The 20,558-nt window shown below is 41.7% G+C and overlaps 2 protein-coding genes and 1 long non-coding RNA gene across 3 annotated transcripts; all 3 read left to right on the forward strand.

Annotated features, from left to right (window-relative positions):
- Positions 1 to 1,556: 1,556 nt before the first annotated feature.
- LOC116217982 lies at positions 1,557 to 13,247 on the forward strand. The gene is made up of 6 exons (XM_042702785.1): positions 1,557 to 1,578; positions 3,127 to 3,633; positions 11,686 to 11,955; positions 12,046 to 12,106; positions 12,467 to 13,206; positions 13,242 to 13,247. The coding sequence occupies exons 2-6, from the start codon at positions 3,154 to 3,156 to the stop codon at positions 13,245 to 13,247; spliced, it is 1,557 nt and encodes a 518-aa protein (XP_042558719.1). The 5' UTR covers positions 1,557 to 1,578; positions 3,127 to 3,153.
- Positions 3,611 to 7,363, forward strand: LOC116225242 (zinc finger protein 415-like). Its single transcript, XM_031587439.1, has 4 exons — positions 3,611 to 3,903; positions 3,994 to 4,054; positions 4,415 to 6,232; positions 7,292 to 7,363. The coding sequence occupies exons 1-3, from the start codon at positions 3,787 to 3,789 to the stop codon at positions 6,016 to 6,018; spliced, it is 1,782 nt and encodes a 593-aa protein (XP_031443299.1). The 5' UTR covers positions 3,611 to 3,786; the 3' UTR covers positions 6,019 to 6,232; positions 7,292 to 7,363.
- On the forward strand, positions 13,248 to 15,384 carry LOC116225220. Its single transcript, XR_004165982.1, has 2 exons — positions 13,248 to 14,252; positions 15,313 to 15,384. It is a non-coding gene; the product is annotated as an uncharacterized LOC116225220 (long non-coding RNA).
- The last annotated feature ends 5,174 nt before the right edge of the window (positions 15,385 to 20,558 follow it).

Consider the following 20,558-nt stretch of genomic DNA (forward strand, 5'->3'; position numbering starts at 1 on the left):
AAGAAGAGGAGCTTCCGGGCCGCTTTGACCACCTTGTCTGTGTGAGCAGACCAGTTGAGGTCGTTGCTGATGTTGACCCCGAGGAACCTGAAGCAGCTGACCATTTCCACCGCGGAACCGTTGATATGCAGGGGTGCAGGCTCCTCCACCTGCCCTCCTATAGTCCACAATCATCTCCTTTGTCTTGCTGATGTTGAGAGAGAGGTTATTATCCTGACACCATGTAGTCAGGGTATCAACCTCCTCTCTGTAGGCTGACTCCTCATTGTCAGTGATGAGGCCCACAATGGTTGTGTCATCAGCAAACTTGACAATGAGGTTGGAACTGTGCGTAGCTGCACAGTCATGTGTGAACAAGGAGAACAGGAGGGGGCTGAGCACACAGCCCTGGGGGGTGCCTGTGTTGGTGATTACTGTGGATGAGGTGCGGTCACCAATTCTCACCACCTGTGGCCTCCCCGTCAGGAAGTCGAAGATCCATTTGCATAGGGGGGTGCTTAGACCCAGATCTACGAGCTTCGAGATGAGTCTGGAGGGGATGATGGTATTGAATGCTGAACTGTAGTCAATGAACAGCATCCTCACATATGTATTCCCTTTGTCCAGGTGGGTGAGGGCGGTGTGCGTGGTCAGGGCTATGGCATCGTCTGTAGACCTGTTGGACCGGTATGCAAACTGCATAGGGTCCAGGGTGGGAGGCAGCAAGGAGCAGATGGATGATTTGACTAGCCGCTCGTAGCACTTCATGATCACGGAGGTCAGTGCTACCGGGCGAAAGTCATTCAAGCAGGTGACCTTGGTGTTCTTGGGCACAGGGACGATGGTGGTCTGTTTGAAGCATGTGGGGAGCACAGACAGGCTGAGGGAGAGGTTGAAGATGTCGCTGAAGACCCCCGCTAGCTGGTCAGCGCAACCCCTGAGGGCCCTACCTGATATGCCATCCGGGCCAGGTGCCTTGCGAGGGTTGATCTTTCTGAAGCAGCGCTTCACCTCGGCTACAGTTAAAGTAGACACACCACTGGTTAGGCTTTCAGGTAGCTCCACTGCAGGGGGGGTCACTGTCCCTCTCAAAACGAGCGTAAAAGGCATTCAGCTCGTCTGGAAGAAGGACAGAGGACTGGGTCTCACTGCAACCCCTCCCTTTGTAGTCTGTACTGGCTCTTAATCAGCTGGGATGAGATTAAGTCATCCCTGTAAAGAGATGGTAGTCCGGACATAGGAATGAGGAAATGTCACTTTGTACAGACAAGGTTTCTTTCACAATGCCAAAGGCAATGAAGTTTTGGACATCAACCAAGTATGCAGGAGGTAAAACATAATGCTGAAGCAATGACAAAGGCATGATTTATGAAAACAAAATCTAGTGGGTTTTGGATCAAAATGGGTTTTGTTCTACCCTCCGATTTATTTAGGTCAGCAAAGGTTTATAGATATTGCTTGGAGTAATTTGACGTTTCATGTTACAATATGTTATTGTTATATACACACAGTACTTTTACTTTGATACCATGCAAGTGCTTGTATCGTGGGATAGAGAACATGGTGAAAGCCTTTCCCTCACCCTCGAAAGAAATAGCTGTAAGTTTTTTTGGTTGTCTCGCACTGTGGTTAATATGTATAAGTGACCTACATTTAGTTTCGAGACCTTCTAAGTATTTTCTGTTTCTTGTTTATTAAAGTTTCACTCATAAGTGTTCACCTGTCTATCAATAAAAGAGCAAGGCCCTCGCTTCCTGGCTCATGAAAACCGTGTTTTGCTGACTGTTTAACTGCGTTAACACACTGGTCGTGTAAAACACGTAGCGGGAACCGTACAGATTTTGTCTTCTAAAATGAACACACGAAATCATAACAGGGCTGGCTGGTCTTTGCAGAGGCGTAAATTAGTTGCGTACTCCTTTCCCCTTGGCGGCGGTAAAGCGTAAAAAGACTCGCGGTTTAAACATTACCCCAACTGATAATTTGCTATAAGGTGCTTTGTTGTGATTATGTTAGTGCTTGATCGGATCACGTAGAAATCACACGAATTTTTTTTAATGAAATTAAATATACTCATTGCTGTCGTGACAACGTCGACAGTGGCATAAAAAGCGCAATGGCAGAATTATTACAACGGTCAACTAGCCACACGGTAAGGTCTATGCTATGTTGCATGTTGCTGTAAACTAACCTAATGTGGTTAACATAGGGCTACGTGCTTTAGGCTACTTTAGTTTTTGTTCCTCAATAAATCATGTTATTCATTATTAATGGATATCAATAAACCCTAAACAGATATAAGTAACAAAGAAAAAACGAAGTTAGCTGTGTAGCAGCACGAGTATTTCCTAGTTTGTGATTGCTGACCGGATTGAAACTATGAACTTCCTTTTCCTTAGTGTTAGAGTGAGGATAGCCTACTTTTGCCGAAATACAGTGTTTATTCATGATGAAACAAACTAGCAATAACATTTTGGGTATGTGACGCATTTGTTTGTGTAGTCATCAAAGTCTGGAACCACCCCTAAAACTTTTTGTCGCCAAAGCGTTTTGAGACGGTCATTGGTGAAGTGTCCAAAGTGTACAGGATTACTTACGGAGATATTCTCGTTATGCACACACTTTCTGCAAGTAACCAATTTGTCTCCGCTTTTTAACGAATGCTGTTGTTGGTATTGTGAGAATAGGAATGAGCCTATACAGATCATCACCTCAGATTACACTGTTTGTTAAGAATGACCATACCTACACCATTTAATCGACATTATGTTATAGAAGCCTAAACAAGATGTCATACCCCTAAAAGAGGAAAGATGGATTTTCTTTGTCAGCTTAGATGTGTAGGGAATCATAGGTCCTTATTTGCAATTTTCAGATTATATTTATTTGATTGCATTTGTGAGTTACTGGAAATGTAACTGATTGTGTGCATAATAATAATTTAATCAAAATCACATTGAGACAAACATTGGATCAGGGGCCAACAGCATCGATAGGATATCAAACTTTACACCCTTTATGCCCATATTGTCGATAGATGCTGTTAACTGCTTATCCTGATTTGAATTTATACACAGATACATTTCATGTCGTAGTACTGTAGGTGTGTTGACCTTTACTAAATTGTTTAATATATTCTCTGGGCAGGAACCTGGCAATTTGACTGATTGTGTGATGGCGACAGGAACACCACCAGATGTCATGATGACATTCCACTGTGAACTGAAAGACGTCATGGCAACACTTCTTGATGCCGCCGTCATGCAGATTTTAAAGCTAGTTCAAAAGGATTTCCTGGATAAATTAAAACACAATGAGCAGGAAATACAGGTTTTCCAGGAGAGACTTAAAATGGTTGAAAGTTTACAGAAAGAAAGAGCAGACGAGACGAGAGAGAAAGGCAAGGAAAAGACATGTCAGCCAGAGATGAGAGCAGAGGAGAAACAACGCAGGAGAGAAACAGGAACGGAATTGAGCACAAATGAGTTTGAGGTCATAGAAGAGTTGGCGGGGGACAAGGGAAACACAGAAGATGGAGTAAGCATCCACAAAAACAAGGTGGAAAATGCAGGGGGGGATGAAGAGCATGGAGGAGTCGGAGCAGTTAGAGGAACAGGAAGTGACATAAGGGCTGGAGGAGGAACAGGAAGTGACATAAGGGCTGGAGGAGGAACAGGAAGTGACATAAGGGCTGGAGGAGAGGTAGACTTCACAGGCAGTGGTGGGAATGCTGGGAAAGAAATCCAAAGAGAGAAAGAAGGACAAAAGAGAAGAGGAAAACAAAAAAGGTTGAGAGTGAAGAGTGAGATGGAGGATGGCGGTGACATCATGAACGAGAAGAGGAGCAGTCTTGAAGAGTTGGTTGTTCTCAAAGTGGAGGATCCTCTTCAAGGTGAAGGAACCCAGTCTCCCGCCAGTTCTGAGGTGGGTTAAGATCACTCCAATATGTAATACATCTTCAAAATGCTTATATGTGATGTCATATGCACACTTCATTCATGTAATCCTCTACAGTCCCCAGGGGGAGCTGACCTCCAGGTGTATCTCCTTGAGGATCATGACAACTTATGTAACGGTGAGCGAGAGGGTTGTTCATTGGGGAAAATCCTTTGCAAGGTTGAAGGCAGAGTCTGTGATTCTGGCGAGCGGTTGTTCATATTTGAGCTCGATAGCCAGTCAAATAACACCCTCCCTTCCGTGCTTCTGAAGCGATGTGTTCATTGGCTGGAGCTGGTTAAGACTTGGTCTGAACCACTCAGTTGCACACACTGTATTGGATTAGAATTGCTGACAGTTCAGTTTCACAGATAGTTTTAAAAACGTTGAAGATGCATTTGGATTGTAATTATTGGAGCTCTGTTTAGACGGTTGATAATTAACATGCAGCTAATAGACATGAATACGTTTGAGATATACTTTCATTGGTTGTCTGCAGGGATTTTCTGCTGTGATGCCACAAGTGTCAAGAATGTGCTGAAGATGGAAATCCCCACATCCCTTAATGAGTCTACTGCTCAGTCTACTGCTGTGGCTGCCGACAGTCAGCTAAGTGACGGAGTGAAACGTAACAGAAGTCGCTCCTCTCTGCCGGCCTTTTACCCCCAAACAAAGATCAGTCAAGACGCTCTAGCTGAGGTCAAGGTAGCCTTAACTAAAATGGAAGGTTTACCAGACAGTGGATGGGTCCTTCTGGATCCCGTGACGGGTCATTTTTGTGTCAAAGCTGACCTGGACTCAGTGACGGCTGTAATGGGAAGAGAGGGACGAGGTGACGCTCCTGATGGACCCGGTGCCGACCTGGGCGTGAGCTGCACACAATCTGTGGGGATGGGTGTCCAAATGACCACAAACAGCAACACACAAACGGAAGCTCAAATAACGGTCACCATGAGTGATGACGAGGTTAATCTGAACTCCACAGCTGCTGATGGTGTGGAGCCAAACAGAGTTCTCACAAGAAGCAGCAAAGCTAATCGAGCCAACAGCAGCAGTGCAAAAACCACTGAAACAAATGATGTTCACAGTCAGAGAGGATGCACTACTAGAAGCAATGGGAATAGAGTAGCACCTAGAATTGATGAATGTGTTGAAAAAAGTGCCAATACAGCGAGTTGCCCTAGTGGTCCACCAGCACCAATGAGAGCGGTTCATACTGACAGTCTTAGTGATCCACCAATGAGAGCGGTTCATACTGACAGTCTTAGTGATCCACCAATAAGAGAGGTTCATACTGACCGTGGGAAAGGTAATGACAGACTGTCCAAAGAAGCATGTCAGGATATCAGTGGTAAAGTCCAACAGGCAAAAGCCAAAAAGGACCACACCATCAATGTCCAGGCCAGTGAAGCCAGCACTAGCAACAACAGTCCTGTTGAAAGTGATCAAGCCAACTTCAGCGCCGTTGAAAAGGATCGTAAACACTGTCCCTTCATTGAGGCTAAGGTCTACAGGGCAGGACACTTCATTATCAGCCAAGGCAGTTTGACCAATAGAAAAAAAGAGGTCACCAAGAAAAGCAATGGGCAGATTTACACAGCTAGAGTGGAAGTATGTGATACTAGTGAACAAGGTTTCAAAGTAAAAGAGGAACATCAAGGCAAGCAAACAGTCTTTCAATGTCAGCACTGTGCCAAGACGTTCCCCACCTTAAAAAGCATGCAAAAGCATTGGAAATATCACTCTCCAAACAAAACGCACATTTGCTCTCATTGTGGGAAGGGGTATGTATATAAATGTCATCTGAAAATCCATATGCAGTCGCACACGAGAGAGAGGCCACATCAGTGCAAACAGTGTGGGAAGAGGTTCATATACCGCTCCAATCTGAAGTCTCACCTGGTGTATCACACTGGAGAAAAGCCACATGTCTGCCTGCAGTGTGGAATGGCCTTCAGTCGTCACGGCTATCTGATCAACCATGTCACCATCCACTCTGGCCTGAGACCTTACGGCTGCTTGGATTGTGGAAAGAAGTTTACCACAAAAGGAGGTTTGAAAAGGCACGAGGGGATTCATCTAAAAAAGAAAACAAATGGTTGATTTAAAGGCTGTGGTTCTCAGACTTTTCTGTCATTCCCCACATTGAACAAGGGGGCCTTTTCAAGCCCCACCTGTCCCTCATCGCTCCTTCTCTGCGCCCCACCTGTCCCTCATCGCTCCTTTTCTGCGCCCCAGCAGTTGGGCTGGCCCCACACTTTGAGAAACGCTGATTTAAGGTCAAATAAGCAGTGATTTTAAAGGTGCACTGTGTAGGGTTTAGATAGGGATGCACCGATACCAGTATAAAATACTCGTACTCGTTTTGAATTGCCGATACCAAGCACCGATACCACTCATCAGTATTTCACTGCATCAAACTGGCCGGGCTATGCTGACACAAAATGTGATTTATTGTCCTACCTGTCCTACCACTCTCTGCCAGACTAGTAAGTAGCTTATTTGCCGTCTTGTGTTGCATTTGCTTGATGTTTGACTGTGTTAGGAAAGTTTGTCATAGTGTCAAAGTATTTCAGTATACAGGTTTCGCTAAATTTAGCTGCTAGCATCTCGTTAGTGATTAGCAATTCCGTTATGCTGCCTTAACGGCGATTTGGGCTCATTTTAAGATAAATGACGACGACAGGAGTAAGGCAGGGTGTAAGATCTGCACTGCTACGGTGTCGAGGGGCGAAAAGGAAAGTACTTTGTTTAACACAAGCAATTTGATTAAACTCCTGAAGACACACCATAGTGCTAAGTACACAGAGTTCACTGATGCTAGTGGCGCAAGCCCGAAGTAACCAATCTTAACTGACGTCTTGCAAAAGAAAAAAACGCGCACGCACACACAGAGAGAGAGAGGTAGAGAGAAAGACTGCCACATAGGTTAAGTGATTGTTTGTGTACTTGAGCAGGAGATTCTTCTGATCCTTTTGTAACTGAAATGTGCTCTTGTGCTAATCCAGTAATAGTTCTGTTCACTTTTTGTTAAGCAGACTGTGTTGTTAACTATGCAGCAAATTGAATTGCCTTTATCTGGTTATATTTGCATTTTGTCTAATGTGATGATATTGTCTGTTTGAAGTCTTTTTTGTGTGTTAAAACCAGAAAGCTCTGTTTATTTTTGGCTTGGGATAGCCTTCTGTTAATTTTGTACAATAGGCTTGACATAATCTGCAGAGGATAAAATAAAATCTGCCTCCAAATTAATTGCACTTTCATGGAGACCAAATCTAAGAAGTATCGGTATCGGTACTCGGTATCGGCAAGTACACAAATAAAAATACTCGTACTCGTATCGGTTTGTAAAAAAGTGGTATCGGTGCATCCCTAGGTTTAGAGACATCTAGTGGTGAGATTGCAGCCATCTGAATACCCCTCCTTTTTCAAGTGTTTGTATGATAACCTACAGTACTTGCCAAAAAAAGACCTCTATTTAATGTCTGCTATTAGATCCCCCTAAATCAGCCAACTACCACTTTGTTGGTCTCAATATGATGTGTGGCTAGACAATATGTCAGACTTGCAAGGCTAATTTTAAGATAGTAATTCTGTTAGACGTTTTTTTTATCCATTCAAGGCCTTTTTTAAGGAACTCATGCTAATGTATGTTGTAGTTTTGTCATTGCTATGACGATAGAGGGGAGAGTATTAAAATTGCGTTTTTGGAATCGAGGGGTTTGGAATATTTTCACGTTGTGGAAACACGTGTACATATTTCTGAACATAAATATGTTTCCTATAATTACATTACGTTTTATGAATAAATAAATATCAATTGTGTCTTCTGTGTCCTGTGGGTTTTTCCTAAAGGTACCAAAAATAATACCAAAAACTTCTTGTTTAAGTAGTAAACAATTGGACCAGATATTGTTAACCAAGTGCTTATAGATGGGTTGTAGTCCCAAGTTCCTTCTTACAAAATGCATCTTACATCTTGCTCAACAGTGAAACTTGAAACAGTAATTAAAAAAATCATTGGATGGGTAGATATTGTGTAGAATTGTAAACCTCCTTTACTTTGGGCCGGATTGGAAATTTCAGATATTTAGGTTTACGTTCTTTTTGGTCATATTGGGTAGACCTCCTCCTGCAAGCATTCTCTTAAGAACTTGTTGGTATTTTTTTTTTAACATCAAGCAAGTGTATGCCTTTAACTGACAAAGGGGGTTGAGCTTGAATTTAGGTTAACATATCTCAATTGATTTTGGAGTAAATGAACCAGACATTTAGGACTGGAATATGTTCAGGACAGTCCAAACATTAAATAAAATGTGTGAAGTAGTTGAGATTTACGTCCCTGAGTGCTCCACAATACTTTAAACGTACGTGTCACATGGCCCTGCCATTGAAGATAATGCATTTTCGCCTGTGTGTAGGCCTCTGTTTAAAGTATTGTGGAGCATTCAGGGACGTAAATCTCAACTACTTCACACATTTTATTTAATGTTTGGAGTTTCTTGAACATATTCCACCCCCCTTTCATTGAGACACAATCTTTAGTTTCATCAGCAAAGTGTGAAACGTGTCACATGGCCCTGCCATTGAAGTGAATGCATTTCCGCCTGTCTGATCACCTATGTTTAAAGTATTGTGGAGCATTCAGGGACGTACATCTCAACTACTTCACACATTTTATTTAATGTTTGGAGTGTCCTGAACATATTCCACCCCCCTTTCATTGAGACACAATCTTTAGTTTTTTCAGCAAAGAGTGATACGTGTCACATGGCCCTGCCATTGAAAGTAATGCATTTTCGCCTGTGTGTAGGCCTATGTTTAAAGTATTGTGGAGCATTCAGGGACGTAAATCACAACTACTTCACACATTTTATTTAATGTTTGGAGTGTCCTGAACATATTCCACCCCCCTTTCATTGAGACACAATCTTTAGTTTAATCAGCAAAGTGTCATACGTATCACATGGCCCTGCCATTGAAAGTAATGCATTTTCGCCTGTGTGTAGGCCTATGTTTAAAGTATTGTGGAGCATTCAGGGACGTAAATCACAACTACTTCACACATTTTATTTAATGTTTGGAATGTCCTGAACATATTCCACCCCCCTTTCATTGAGACACAATCTTTAGTTGTATCAGCAAAGTTTGATACGTGTCACAAGGCAATACCCTGGCATTGGAGATAATCCTTTTTCACCTGTGTGATCTGTGTGTCAAGTGTTTTTTCACAGTGAATGGCCAGAATAATTACTGCTAAACATTTTTTACCCTTTCTTTACAGTGTTCTGAACATGTTCAACCAACTTTAATGAAGACATAATCCTTTTATCAGCAGATTGTTGTGTGTTTTACTGTTTCTTACTACAATATTTGCAATATTGCCTGTTTAGTCAGTCTTCCCTATATTTAAACAAGAAAATCATACTTTTGTAACGTCAGTGAATCCTTTTTAACCCATTTTGATGTTACTATGAAATTAATATTAATTGTCAATTTTCAGCTACAGCTTAGTCATTATCAAAGTATCCTGTACGCTTAAAATGAACTCACTATATCTTACCTTGTTTTAAAGCAAGTTAATATAATGCACAGATAACAAAATACTATTATAAAGTCTGATCTAGCGAGTAGACAGATTAGGACTTTATAATGACAAATAGGCTACTATAACTTTCAAACACGCTTTTAACTATTTTCCCGATCATTAGGACAAATGCAACAATAAAACTCGTTCCAGGTTTTTATATTACCCAGTCGATTAACAGGGTTGTTTGTTGTAAAAAACCTTTCATTTGATACAACAAACTCATTTTACTTCCTCGTTTCGTTTTACTTCCTGGGGTTATTGTGGGTTATCGTTGCTAGCAGAACGGAACTCTCACTGAACGCTGCTGAAGAATCGATACCTCAATGGCGACTCGATCAAAATCAGGTAACTTCCCTTCAGTTCTTTGCACATTTGAATTCTGAATTGTATTTTCTGCACCCTAAGCAGAAACACCATTATAAGCGGTTCAATTCTTAATGTTACCTACCACCTTGCATGTGGATGCATGTAAAGCAGAGGGTTAACGAATTTCTTGGTAAAAAATATCGCTGGTCAAACCCAACTAGGGGGTAAGTTATTCCAGAATGCAGGTTTGACCAACTCTGAGCCTAACCCTGAACTCTGAGTTGATGAATCCTCAGATGTTAAATTCTGAGTTTTCGCTTCCAGAACAGCTGATCTGAGTTAGTTCAATCAACTTTGATTGCGAGTGCCCGACGATTTAAAAAACTCCGCTTCAATGGACCTCCGATACTACGAGTCACCATGACAACCGGCTAGTAAACAAGGTCGAGCTACTTCATCCCACTGGTGTTAGAAGTTGTGATACGTGCTAGTATGCATATAGCAAGCATATATCGGTCCACCGCTGGATTTTGGTCCGCTCTCAGACCACCATCATCTGTTGTGTAACTATGTGTGGATGTTAAACATAATAAAATGTTAGCAATTCTTTGCTAATGCTGACCGGATTGAAACTTTGAACTTCCTTATTCCTTAGTGTTAGAGTGAGGGTAGCCTACTTTTGCCGGAATACAGTGTTTATTCACACAAGTAGGCAAACAAACTAACATTTTGGATATGTGACGCATTTGTTTGTGTAGTCATCACAGTCTGGAACCACCCCTAAAACTTTTTGTCGCCAAAGCGTCTTGAAACGATCATTGGTGAAGTGTCCAAAAGTGTACAGGATTACTTACGGAGATATTCTCTTTATGCACACACTTTCTGCAAGTAACCAATTTGTCTCCGCTTTTTAACGAATGCTGTTGTTGGTATTGTGAGAATAGGAATGAGCCTATACAGATCATCACCTCAGATTACACTGTTTGTTAAGAATGACCATACCTACACCATTTAATCGACATTATGTTATAGAAGCCTAAACAAGATGTCATACCCCTAAAAGAGGAAAGATGGATTTTCTTTGTCAGCTTAGATGTGTAGGGAATCATAGGTCCTTATTTGCAATTTTCAGATTATATTTATTTGATTGCATTTGTGAGTTACTGGAAATGTAACTGATTGTGTGAATAATAATAATAATTTAATCGAAATCACATTGAGACAAACATTGGATCATGGGCCAACAGCATCAATAGGATATCAAACTTTACACCCTTTATGCCCATATTGTCGATAGATGCTGTTAACTTCTTATCCTGATTTGTATACACAGATACATTTCATGTCGTAGTACTGTAGGTGTGTTGACCTTTACTAAATTGTTTAATATATTCTCTGGGCAGGAACCTGGCAATTTGACTGATTGTGTGATGGCGACAGGAACACCACCAGATGTCATGATGACATTCCACTGTGAACTGAAAGACGTCATGGCAACACTCCTTGATGCCGCTGTCACGCAGATTTTAAAGCTAGTTCAAAAGGATTTCCTGGATAAATTAAAACACAATGAGCAGGAAATACAGGTTTTCCAGGAGAGACTTAAAATGGTTGAAAGTTTACAGAAAGAAAGAGCAGACGAGACGAGAGAGAAAGGCAAGGAAAAGACATGTCAGCCAGAGATGAGAGCAGAGGAGAAACAACGCAGGAGAGAAACAGAATTGAGCACAAATGAGTTTGAGGTCATAGAAGAGTTGGCGGGGGACAAGGGAAACACAGAAGATGGCGTAAGCATCCACAAAAACAAGGTGGAAAATGCAGGGGGGGGTGAAGAGCATGGAGGAGCTGGAGCAGTTAGAGGAACAGGAAGTGACATAAGGGCTGGAGGAGGAACAGGAAGTGACATAAGGGCTGGAGGAGAGGTAGACTTCACAGGCAGTGGTGGGAATGCTGGGAAAGAAATCCAAAGAGAGAAAGAAGGACAAAAGAGAAGAGGAAACCAAAAAAGGTTGAGAGTGAAGAGTGAGATGGAGGACGGCGGTGACATCATGAACGAGAAGAGGAGCAGTCTTGAAGAGTTGGTTGTTCTCAAAGTGGAGGATCCTCTTCACGGTGAAGGAACCCAGTCTCCCGCCAGTTCTGAGGTGGGTTAAGATCACTCCAATATGTAATACATCTTCACCGTGCTTATATGTGATGTCATATGCACACTTCATTCATGTAATCCTCTACAGTCCCCAGGGGGAGCTGACCTCCAGGTGTATCTCCTTGAGGATCATGACAACTTATGTAACGGTGAGTGAGAGGGTTGTTCATTGGGGAAAATCCTTTGCAAGGTTGAAGGCAGAGTCTGTGATTCTGGCGAGCGGTTGTTCATATTTGAGCTCGATAGCCAGTCAAATAACACCCTCCCTTCCGTGCTTCTGAAGCGATGTGTTCATTGGCTGGAGCTGGTTAAGACTTGGTCTGAACCACTCAGTTGCACACACTGTATTGGATTAGAATTGCTGACAGTTCAGTTTCACAGATAGTTTTAAAAACGTTGAAGATGCATTTGGATTGTAATTATTGGAGCTCTGTTTAGACGGTTGATAATTAACATGCAGCTAATAGACATGAATACGTTTGAGATATACTTTCATTGGTTGTCTGCAGGGATTTTCTGCTGTGATGCCACAAGTGTCAAGAATGTGCTGAAGATGGAAATCCCCACATCCCTTAATGAGTCTACTGCTCAGTCTACTGCTGTGGCTGCCGACAGTCAACTAAGTGACGGAGTGAAACGTAACAGAAGTCGCTCCTCTCTGCCGGCCTTTTACCCCCAAACAAAGATCAGTCAAGACGCTCTAGCTGAGGTCAAGGTAGCCTTAACTAAAATGGAAGGTTTACCAGACAGTGGATGGGTCCTTCTGGATCCAGTGACGGGTCATTTTTGTGTCAAAGCTGACCTGGACTCAGTGACGGCTGTAATGGGAAGAGAGGGACGAGGTGACGCTCCTGATGGACCCGGTGCCGACCCGGGCGTGAGCTGCACACAATCTGTGGGGATGGGTGTCCAAATGACCACAAACAGCAACACACAAACGGAAGCTCAAATAACGGTCACCATGAGTGATGACGAGGTTAATCTGAACTCCACAGCTGCTGATGGTGTGGAGCCAAACAGAGTTCTCACAAGAAGCAGCAAAGCTAATCGAGCCAACAGCAGCAGTGCAAAAACCACTGAAACAAATGATGTTCACAGTCAGAGAGGATGCACTACTAGAAGCAATGGGAATAGAGTAGCGCCTAGAATTGATGAATGTGTTGAAAAAAGTGCCAATACAGCGAGTTGTCCTAGTGGTCCACCAGCACCAATGAGAGCGGTTCATACTGACAGTCTTAGTGATCCACCAGCACCAATGAGAGCGGTTCATACTGACCGTGGGAGAGGTAATGACAGACTGTCCAAAGAAGCATGTCAGGATATCAGTGGTAAAGTCCAACAGGCAAAAGCCAAAAAGGACCACACCATCAATGTCCAGGCCAGTGAAGCCAGCACTAGCAACAACAGTCCTGTTGAAAGTGATCAAGCCAACTTCAGCGCCGTTGAAAAGGATCGTAAACACTGTCCCTTCATTGAGGCTAAGGTCTACAGGGCAGGACACTTCATTATCAGCCAAGGCAGTTTGACCAATAGAAAAAAAGAGGTCACCAAGAAAAGCAGTGGGCAGATTTACACAGCTAGAGTGGAAGTATGTGATACTAGTGAACAAGGTTTCAAAGTAAAAGAGGAACATCAAGGCAAGCAAACAGTCTTTGAATGTCAGCACTGTGCCAAGACGTTCCCCACCTTAAAAAGCATGCAAAAGCATTGGAAATATCACTCTCCAAACAAAACGCACATTTGCTCTCATTGTGGGAAGGGGTATGTATATAAATGTCATCTGAAAATCCATATGCAGTCGCACACAAGAGAGAGGCCACATCAGTGCAAACAGTGTGGGAAGAGGTTCATATACCGCTCCAATCTGAAGTCTCACCTGGTGTACCACACTGGAGAAAAGCCACATGTCTGCCTGCAGTGTGGAATGGCCTTCAGTCGTCACGGCTATCTGATCAACCATGTCACCATCCACTCTGGCCTGAGACCTTACGGCTGCTTGGATTGTGGAAAGAAGTTTACCACAAAAGGAGGTTTGAAAAGGCACGAGGGGATTCATCTAAAAAAGAAAACAAATGGTTGATTTAAAGGCTGTGGTTCTCAGACTTTTTCTGTCATTCCCCACATTGAACAAGGGGGCCTTTTCAAGCCCCACCTGTCCCTCATCGCTCCTTCTCTGCGCCCCACCTGTCCCTCATCGCTCCTTTTCTGCGCCCCAGCAGTTGGGCTGGCCCCACACTTTGAGAAACGCTGATTTAAGGTCAAATAAGCAGTGATTTTAAAGGTGCACTGTGTAGGGTTTAGATAGGGATGCACCGATACCGATATAAAATACTCGTACTCGTTTTGAATTGCCGATACCAAGCACCGATACCACTCATCAGTATTTCACTGCATCAAACTGGCCGGGCTATGCTGACACAAAATGTGATTTATTGTCCTACCTGTCCTACCACTCTCTGCCAGACTAGTAAGTAGCTTATTTGCCGTCTTGTGTTGCATTTGCTTGATGTTTGACTGTGTTAGGAAAGTTTGTCATAGTGTCAAAGTATTTCAGTATACAGGTTTCGCTAAATTTAGCTGCTAGCATCTCGTTAGCGATTAGCAATTCCGTTATGCTGCCTTAACGGCGATTTGGGCTCATTTTAAGATAAATGACGACGACAGGAGTAAGGCACAGTGTAAGATCTGCACTGCTACGGTGTCGAGGGGCGAAAAGGAAAGTACTTTGTTTAACACAAGCAATTTGATTAAACTCCTGAAGACACACCATAGTGCTAAGTACACAGAGTTCACTGATGCTAGTGGCGCAAGCCCGAAGTAACCAATCTTAACTGACGTCTTGCAAAAGAAAAAAACGCGCACGCACACACAGAGAGAGAGAGGTAGAGAGAAAGACTGCCACATAGGTTAAGTGATTGTTTGTGTACTTGAGCAGGAGATTCTTCTGATCCTTTTGTAACTGAAATGTGCTCTTGTGCTAATCCAGTAATAGTTCTGTTCACTTTTTGTTAAGCAGACTGTGTTGTTAACTATGCAGCAAATTGAATTGCCTTTATCTGGTTATATTTGCATTTTGTCTAATGTGATGATATTGTCTGTTTGAAGTCTTTTTTTGTGTGTTAAAACCAGAAAGCTCTGTTTATTTTTGGCTTGGGATAGCCTTCTGTTAATTTTGTACAATAGGCTTGACATAATCTGCAGAGGATAAAATAAAATCTGCCTCCAAATTAATTGCACTTTCATGGAGACCAAATCTAAGAAGTATCGGTATCGGTACTCGGTATCGGCAAGTACACAAATAAAAATACTCGTACTCGTATCGGTTTGTAAAAAAGTGGTATCGGTGCATCCCTAGGTTTAGAGACATCTAGTGGTGAGATTGCAGCCATCTGAATACCCCTCCTTTTTCAAGTGTTTGTATGATAACCTACAGTACTTGCCAAAAAAAGACCTCTATTTAATGTCTGCTATTAGATCCCCCTAAATCAGCCAACTACCACTTTGTTGGTCTCAATATGATGTGTGGCTAGACAATATGTCAGACTTGCAAGGCTAATTTTAAGATAGTAATTCTGTTTGACGTTTTTTTTATCCATTCAAGGTCTTTTTTAAGGAACTCATGCTAATGTATGTTGTAGTTTTGTCATTGCTATGACGATAGAGGGGAGAGTATTAAAATTGCGTTTTTGGAATCGAGGGGTTTGGAATATTTTCACGTTGTGGAAACACGTGTACATATTTCTGAACATAAATATGTTTCCTATAATTACATTACGTTTTATGAATAAATAAATATCAATTGTGTCTTCTGTGTCCTGTGGGTTTTTCCTAAAGGTACCAAAAATAATACCAAAAACTTCTTGTTTAAGTAGTAAACAATTGGACCAGATATTGTTAACCAAGTGCTTATAGATGGGTTGTAGTCCCAAGTTCCTTCTTACAAAATGCATCTTACATCTTGCTCAACAGTGAAACTTGAAACAGTAATTAAAAAAATCATTGGATGGGTAGATATTGTGTAGAATTGTAAACCTCCTTTACTTTGGGCCGGATTGGAAATTTCATATTTAGGTTTATGTTCTTTTTGGTCATATTGGGTAGACCTCCTCCTGCAAGCATTCTCTTAAGAACTTGTTGGTATTTTTTTTTAACATCAAGCAAGTGTATGCCTTTAACTGACAAAGGGGGTTGAGCTTGAATTTAGGTTAACATATCTCAATTGATTTTGGAGTAAATGAACCAGACATTTAGGACTGGAATGTGTTCAGGACAGTCCAAACATTAAATAAAATGTGTGAAGTAGTTGAGATTTACGTCCCTGAGTGCTCCACAATACTTTAAACGTACGTGTCACATGGCCCTGCCATTGAAGATAATGCATTTTCGCCTGTGTGTAGGCCTCTGTTTAAAGTATTGTGGAGCATTCAGGGACGTAAATCTCAACTACTTCACACATTTTATTTAATGTTTGGAGTTTCTTGAACATATTCCACCCCCCTTTCATTGAGACACAATCTTTAGTTTCATCAGCAAAGTGTGAAACGTGTCACATGGCCCTGCCATTGAAGTGAATGCATTTCCGCCTGTCTGATCACCTATGTTTAAAGTATTGTGGAGCATTCAGGGACGTAAATCTCAACTACTTCACACATTTTATTTAATGTTTGGAGTGTCCTGAACATATTCCACCCCCCTTTCATTGAGACACAATCTTTAGTTTTTTCAGCAAAGAGTGATACGTGTCACATGGCCCTGCCATTGAAAGTAATGCATTTTCGCCTGTGTGTAGGCCTATGTTTAAAGTATTGTGGAGCATTCAGGGACGTAAATCACAACTACTTCACACATTTTATTTAATGTTTGGAGTGTCCTGAACATATTCCACCCCCCTTTCATTGAGACACAATCTTTAGTTTAATCAGCAAAGTGTCATACGTATCACATGGCCCTGCCATTGAAGTTAATGCATTTTCGCCTGTGTGTAGGCCTATGTTTAAAGTATTGTGGAGCATTCAGGGACGTAAATCTCAACTACTTCACACATTTTATTTAATGTTTGGAGTGTCCTGAACATATTCCACCCCCCTTTCATTGAGACACAATCTTTAGTTTTTTCAGCAAAGAGTGATACATGTCACATGGCCCTACCATTGAAGTTAATGCATTTCCGCCTGTCTGATCACCTATGTTTAAAGTATTGTGGAGCATTCAGGGACGTAAATCTCAACTACTTCACACATTTTATTTAATGTTTGGAGTGTCCTGAACATATTCCACCCCCCTTTCATTGAGACACAATCTTTAGTTGTATCAGCAAAGTTTGATACGTGTCACAAGGCAATACCCTGGCATTGGAGATAATCCTTTTTCACCTGTGTGATCTGTGTGTCAAGTGTTTTTTCACAGTGAATGGCCAGAATAATTACTGCTAAACATTTTTTACCCTTTCTTTACAGTGTTCTGAACATGTTCAACCAACTTTAATGAAGACATAATCCTTTTATCAGCAGATTGTTGTGTGTTTTACTGTTTCTTACTACAATATTTGCAATATTGCCTGTTTAGTCAGTCTTCCCTATATTTAAACAAGAAAATCATACTTTTGTAACGTCAGTGAATCCTCTTTAACCCATTTTGATGTTACTATGAAATTAATATTAATTGTCAATTTTCAGCTACAGCTTAGTCATTATCAAAGTATCCTGTACGCTTAAAATGAACTCACTATATCTTACCTTGTTTTAAAGCAAGTTAATATAATGCACAGATAACAAAATACTATTATAAAGTCTGATCTAGCGAGTAGACAGATTAGGACTTTATAATGACAAATAGGCTACTATAACTTTCAAACACGCTTTTAACTATTTTCCCGATCATTAGGACACATCCAACAATAAAACTCGTTCCATAAAAAAGGTTTTTATATTACCCAGTCGATTAACAGGGTTGTTTGTTGTAAAAAACCTTTCATTTGATACAACAAACTCATTTTACTTCCTCGTTTCGTTTTACTTCCTGGGGTTATTGTGGGTTATCGTTGCTAGCAGAACGGAACTCTCACTGAACGCTGCTGAAGAATCGATACCTCAATGGCGACTCGATCAAAATCAGGTAACTTCCCTTCAGTTCTTTGCACATTTGAATTCTGAATTGTATTTTCTGCACCCTAAGCAGAAACACCATTATAAGCAGTTCAATTCTTAATGTTACCTACCACCTTGCATGTGGATGCATGTAAAGCAGAGGGTTAACGAATTTCTTGGTAAAAAATATCGCTGGTCAAACCCAACTAGGGGGTAAGTTATTCCAGAATGCAGGTTTGACCAACTCTGAGCCTAACCCTGAACTCTGAGTTGATGAATCCTCAGATGTTAAATTCTGAGTTTTCGCTTCCAGAACAGCTGATCTGAGTTAGTTCAATCAACTTTGATTGCGAGTGCCCGACGATTTAAAAAACTCCGCTTCAATGGACCTCCGATACTACGAGTCACCATGACAACCGGCTAGTAAACAAGGTCGAGCTACTTCATCCCACTGGTGTTAGAAGTTGTGATACGTGCTAGTATGCATATAGCAAGCATATATCGGTCCACCGCTGGATTTTGGTCCGCTCTCAGACCACCATCATCTGTTGTGTAACTATGTGTGGATGTTAAACATAATAAAATGTTAGCAATTCTTTGCTAATGCTGACCGGATTGAAACTTTGAACTTCCTTATTCCTTAGTGTTAGAGTGAGGGTAGCCTACTTTTGCCGGAATACAGTGTTTATTCACACAAGTAGGCAAACAAACTAACATTTTGGATATGTGACGCATTTGTTTGTGTAGTCATCACAGTCTGGAACCACCCCTAAAACTTTTTGTCGCCAAAGCGTCTTGAAACGATCATTGGTGAAGTGTCCAAAGTGTACAGGATTACTTACGGAGATATTCTCGTTATGCACACACTTTCTGCAAGTAACCAATTTGTCTCCGCTTTTTAACGAATGCTGTTGTTGGTATTGTGAGAATAGGAATGAGCCTATACAGATCATCACCTCAGATTACACTGTTTGTTAAGAATGACCATACCTACACCATTTAATCGACATTATGTTATAGAAGCCTAAACAAGATGTCATACCCCTAAAAGAGGAAAGATGGATTTTCTTTGTCAGCTTAGATGTGTAGGGAATCATAGGTCCTTATTTGCAATTTTCAGATTATATTTATTTGATTGCATTTGTGAGTTACTGGAAATGTAACTGATTGTGTGAATAATAATAATTTAATCAAAATCACATTGAGACAAACATTGGATCATGGGCCAACAGCATCAATAGGATATCAAACTTTACACCCTTTATGCCCATATTGTCGATAGATGCTGTTAACTTCTTATCCTGATTTGAATGTATACACAGATACATTTCATGTCGTAGTACTGTAGGTGTGTTGACCTTTACTAAATTGTTTAATATATTCTCTGGGCAGGAACCTGGCAATTTGACTGATTGTGTGATGGCGACAGGAACACCACCAGATGTCATGATGACATTCCACTGTGAACTGAAAGGTGTCATGGCAACACTTCTTGATGCCGCTGTCATGCAGATTTTAAAGCTAGTTTAAAGGATTTCCTGGATAAATTCAAACACAATGAGCAGGAAATACAGGTTTTCCAGGAGAGACTTAAAATGGTTGAAAGTTTACAGAAAGAAAGAGCAGATGAGACAGATAAAGGCAAGGAAAAGACATGTCAGCCAGAGATGAGAGCAGAGGAGAAACAACGCAGGAGAGAAACAGAATTGAGCACAAATGAGTTTGAGGTCATAGAAGAGTTGGCGGGGGACAAGGGAAACACAGAAGATGGCGTAAGCATCCACAAAAACAAGGTGGAAAATGCAGGGGGGGATGAAGAGCATGGAGGAGTCGGAGCAGTTAGAGGAACAGGAAGTGACATAAGGGCTGGAGGAGGAACAGGAAGTGACATAAGGGCTGGAGGAGGAACAGGAAGTGACATAAGGGCTGGAGGAGAGGTAGACTTCACAGGCAGTGGTGGGAATGCTGGGAAAGAAATCCAAAGAGAGAAAGAAGGACAAAAGAGAAGAGGAAACCAAAAAAGGTTGAGAGTGAAGAGTGAGATGGAGGACGGCGGTGACATCATGAACGAGAAGAGGAGCAGTCTTGAAGAGTTGGTGGTTCTCAAAGTGGAGGATCCTCTTCACGGTGAAGGAACCCAGTCTCCCGCCAGTTCTGAGGTGGGTTAAGATCACTCCAATATGTAATACATCTTCACCGTGCTTATATGTGATGTCATATGCACACTTCATTCATGTAATCCTCTACAGTCCCCAGGGGGAGCTGACCTCCAGGTGTATCTCCTTGAGGATCATGACAACTTATGTAACGGTGAGTGAGAGGGTTGTTCATTGGGGAAAATCCTTTGCAAGGTTAAAGGCAGAGTCTGTGATTCTGGCGAGCGGTTGTTCATATTTGAGCTCGATAGCCAGTCAAATAACACCCTCCCTTCCGTGCTTCTGAAGCGATGTGTTCATTGGCTGGAGCTGGTTAAGACTTGGTCTGAACCACTCAGTTGCACACACACTGAACGCTC

Source organism: Clupea harengus, chromosome 20, assembly GCF_900700415.2.
Source record: "Clupea harengus chromosome 20, Ch_v2.0.2, whole genome shotgun sequence".
Classification (NCBI taxonomy): domain Eukaryota; kingdom Metazoa; phylum Chordata; class Actinopteri; order Clupeiformes; family Clupeidae; genus Clupea; species Clupea harengus.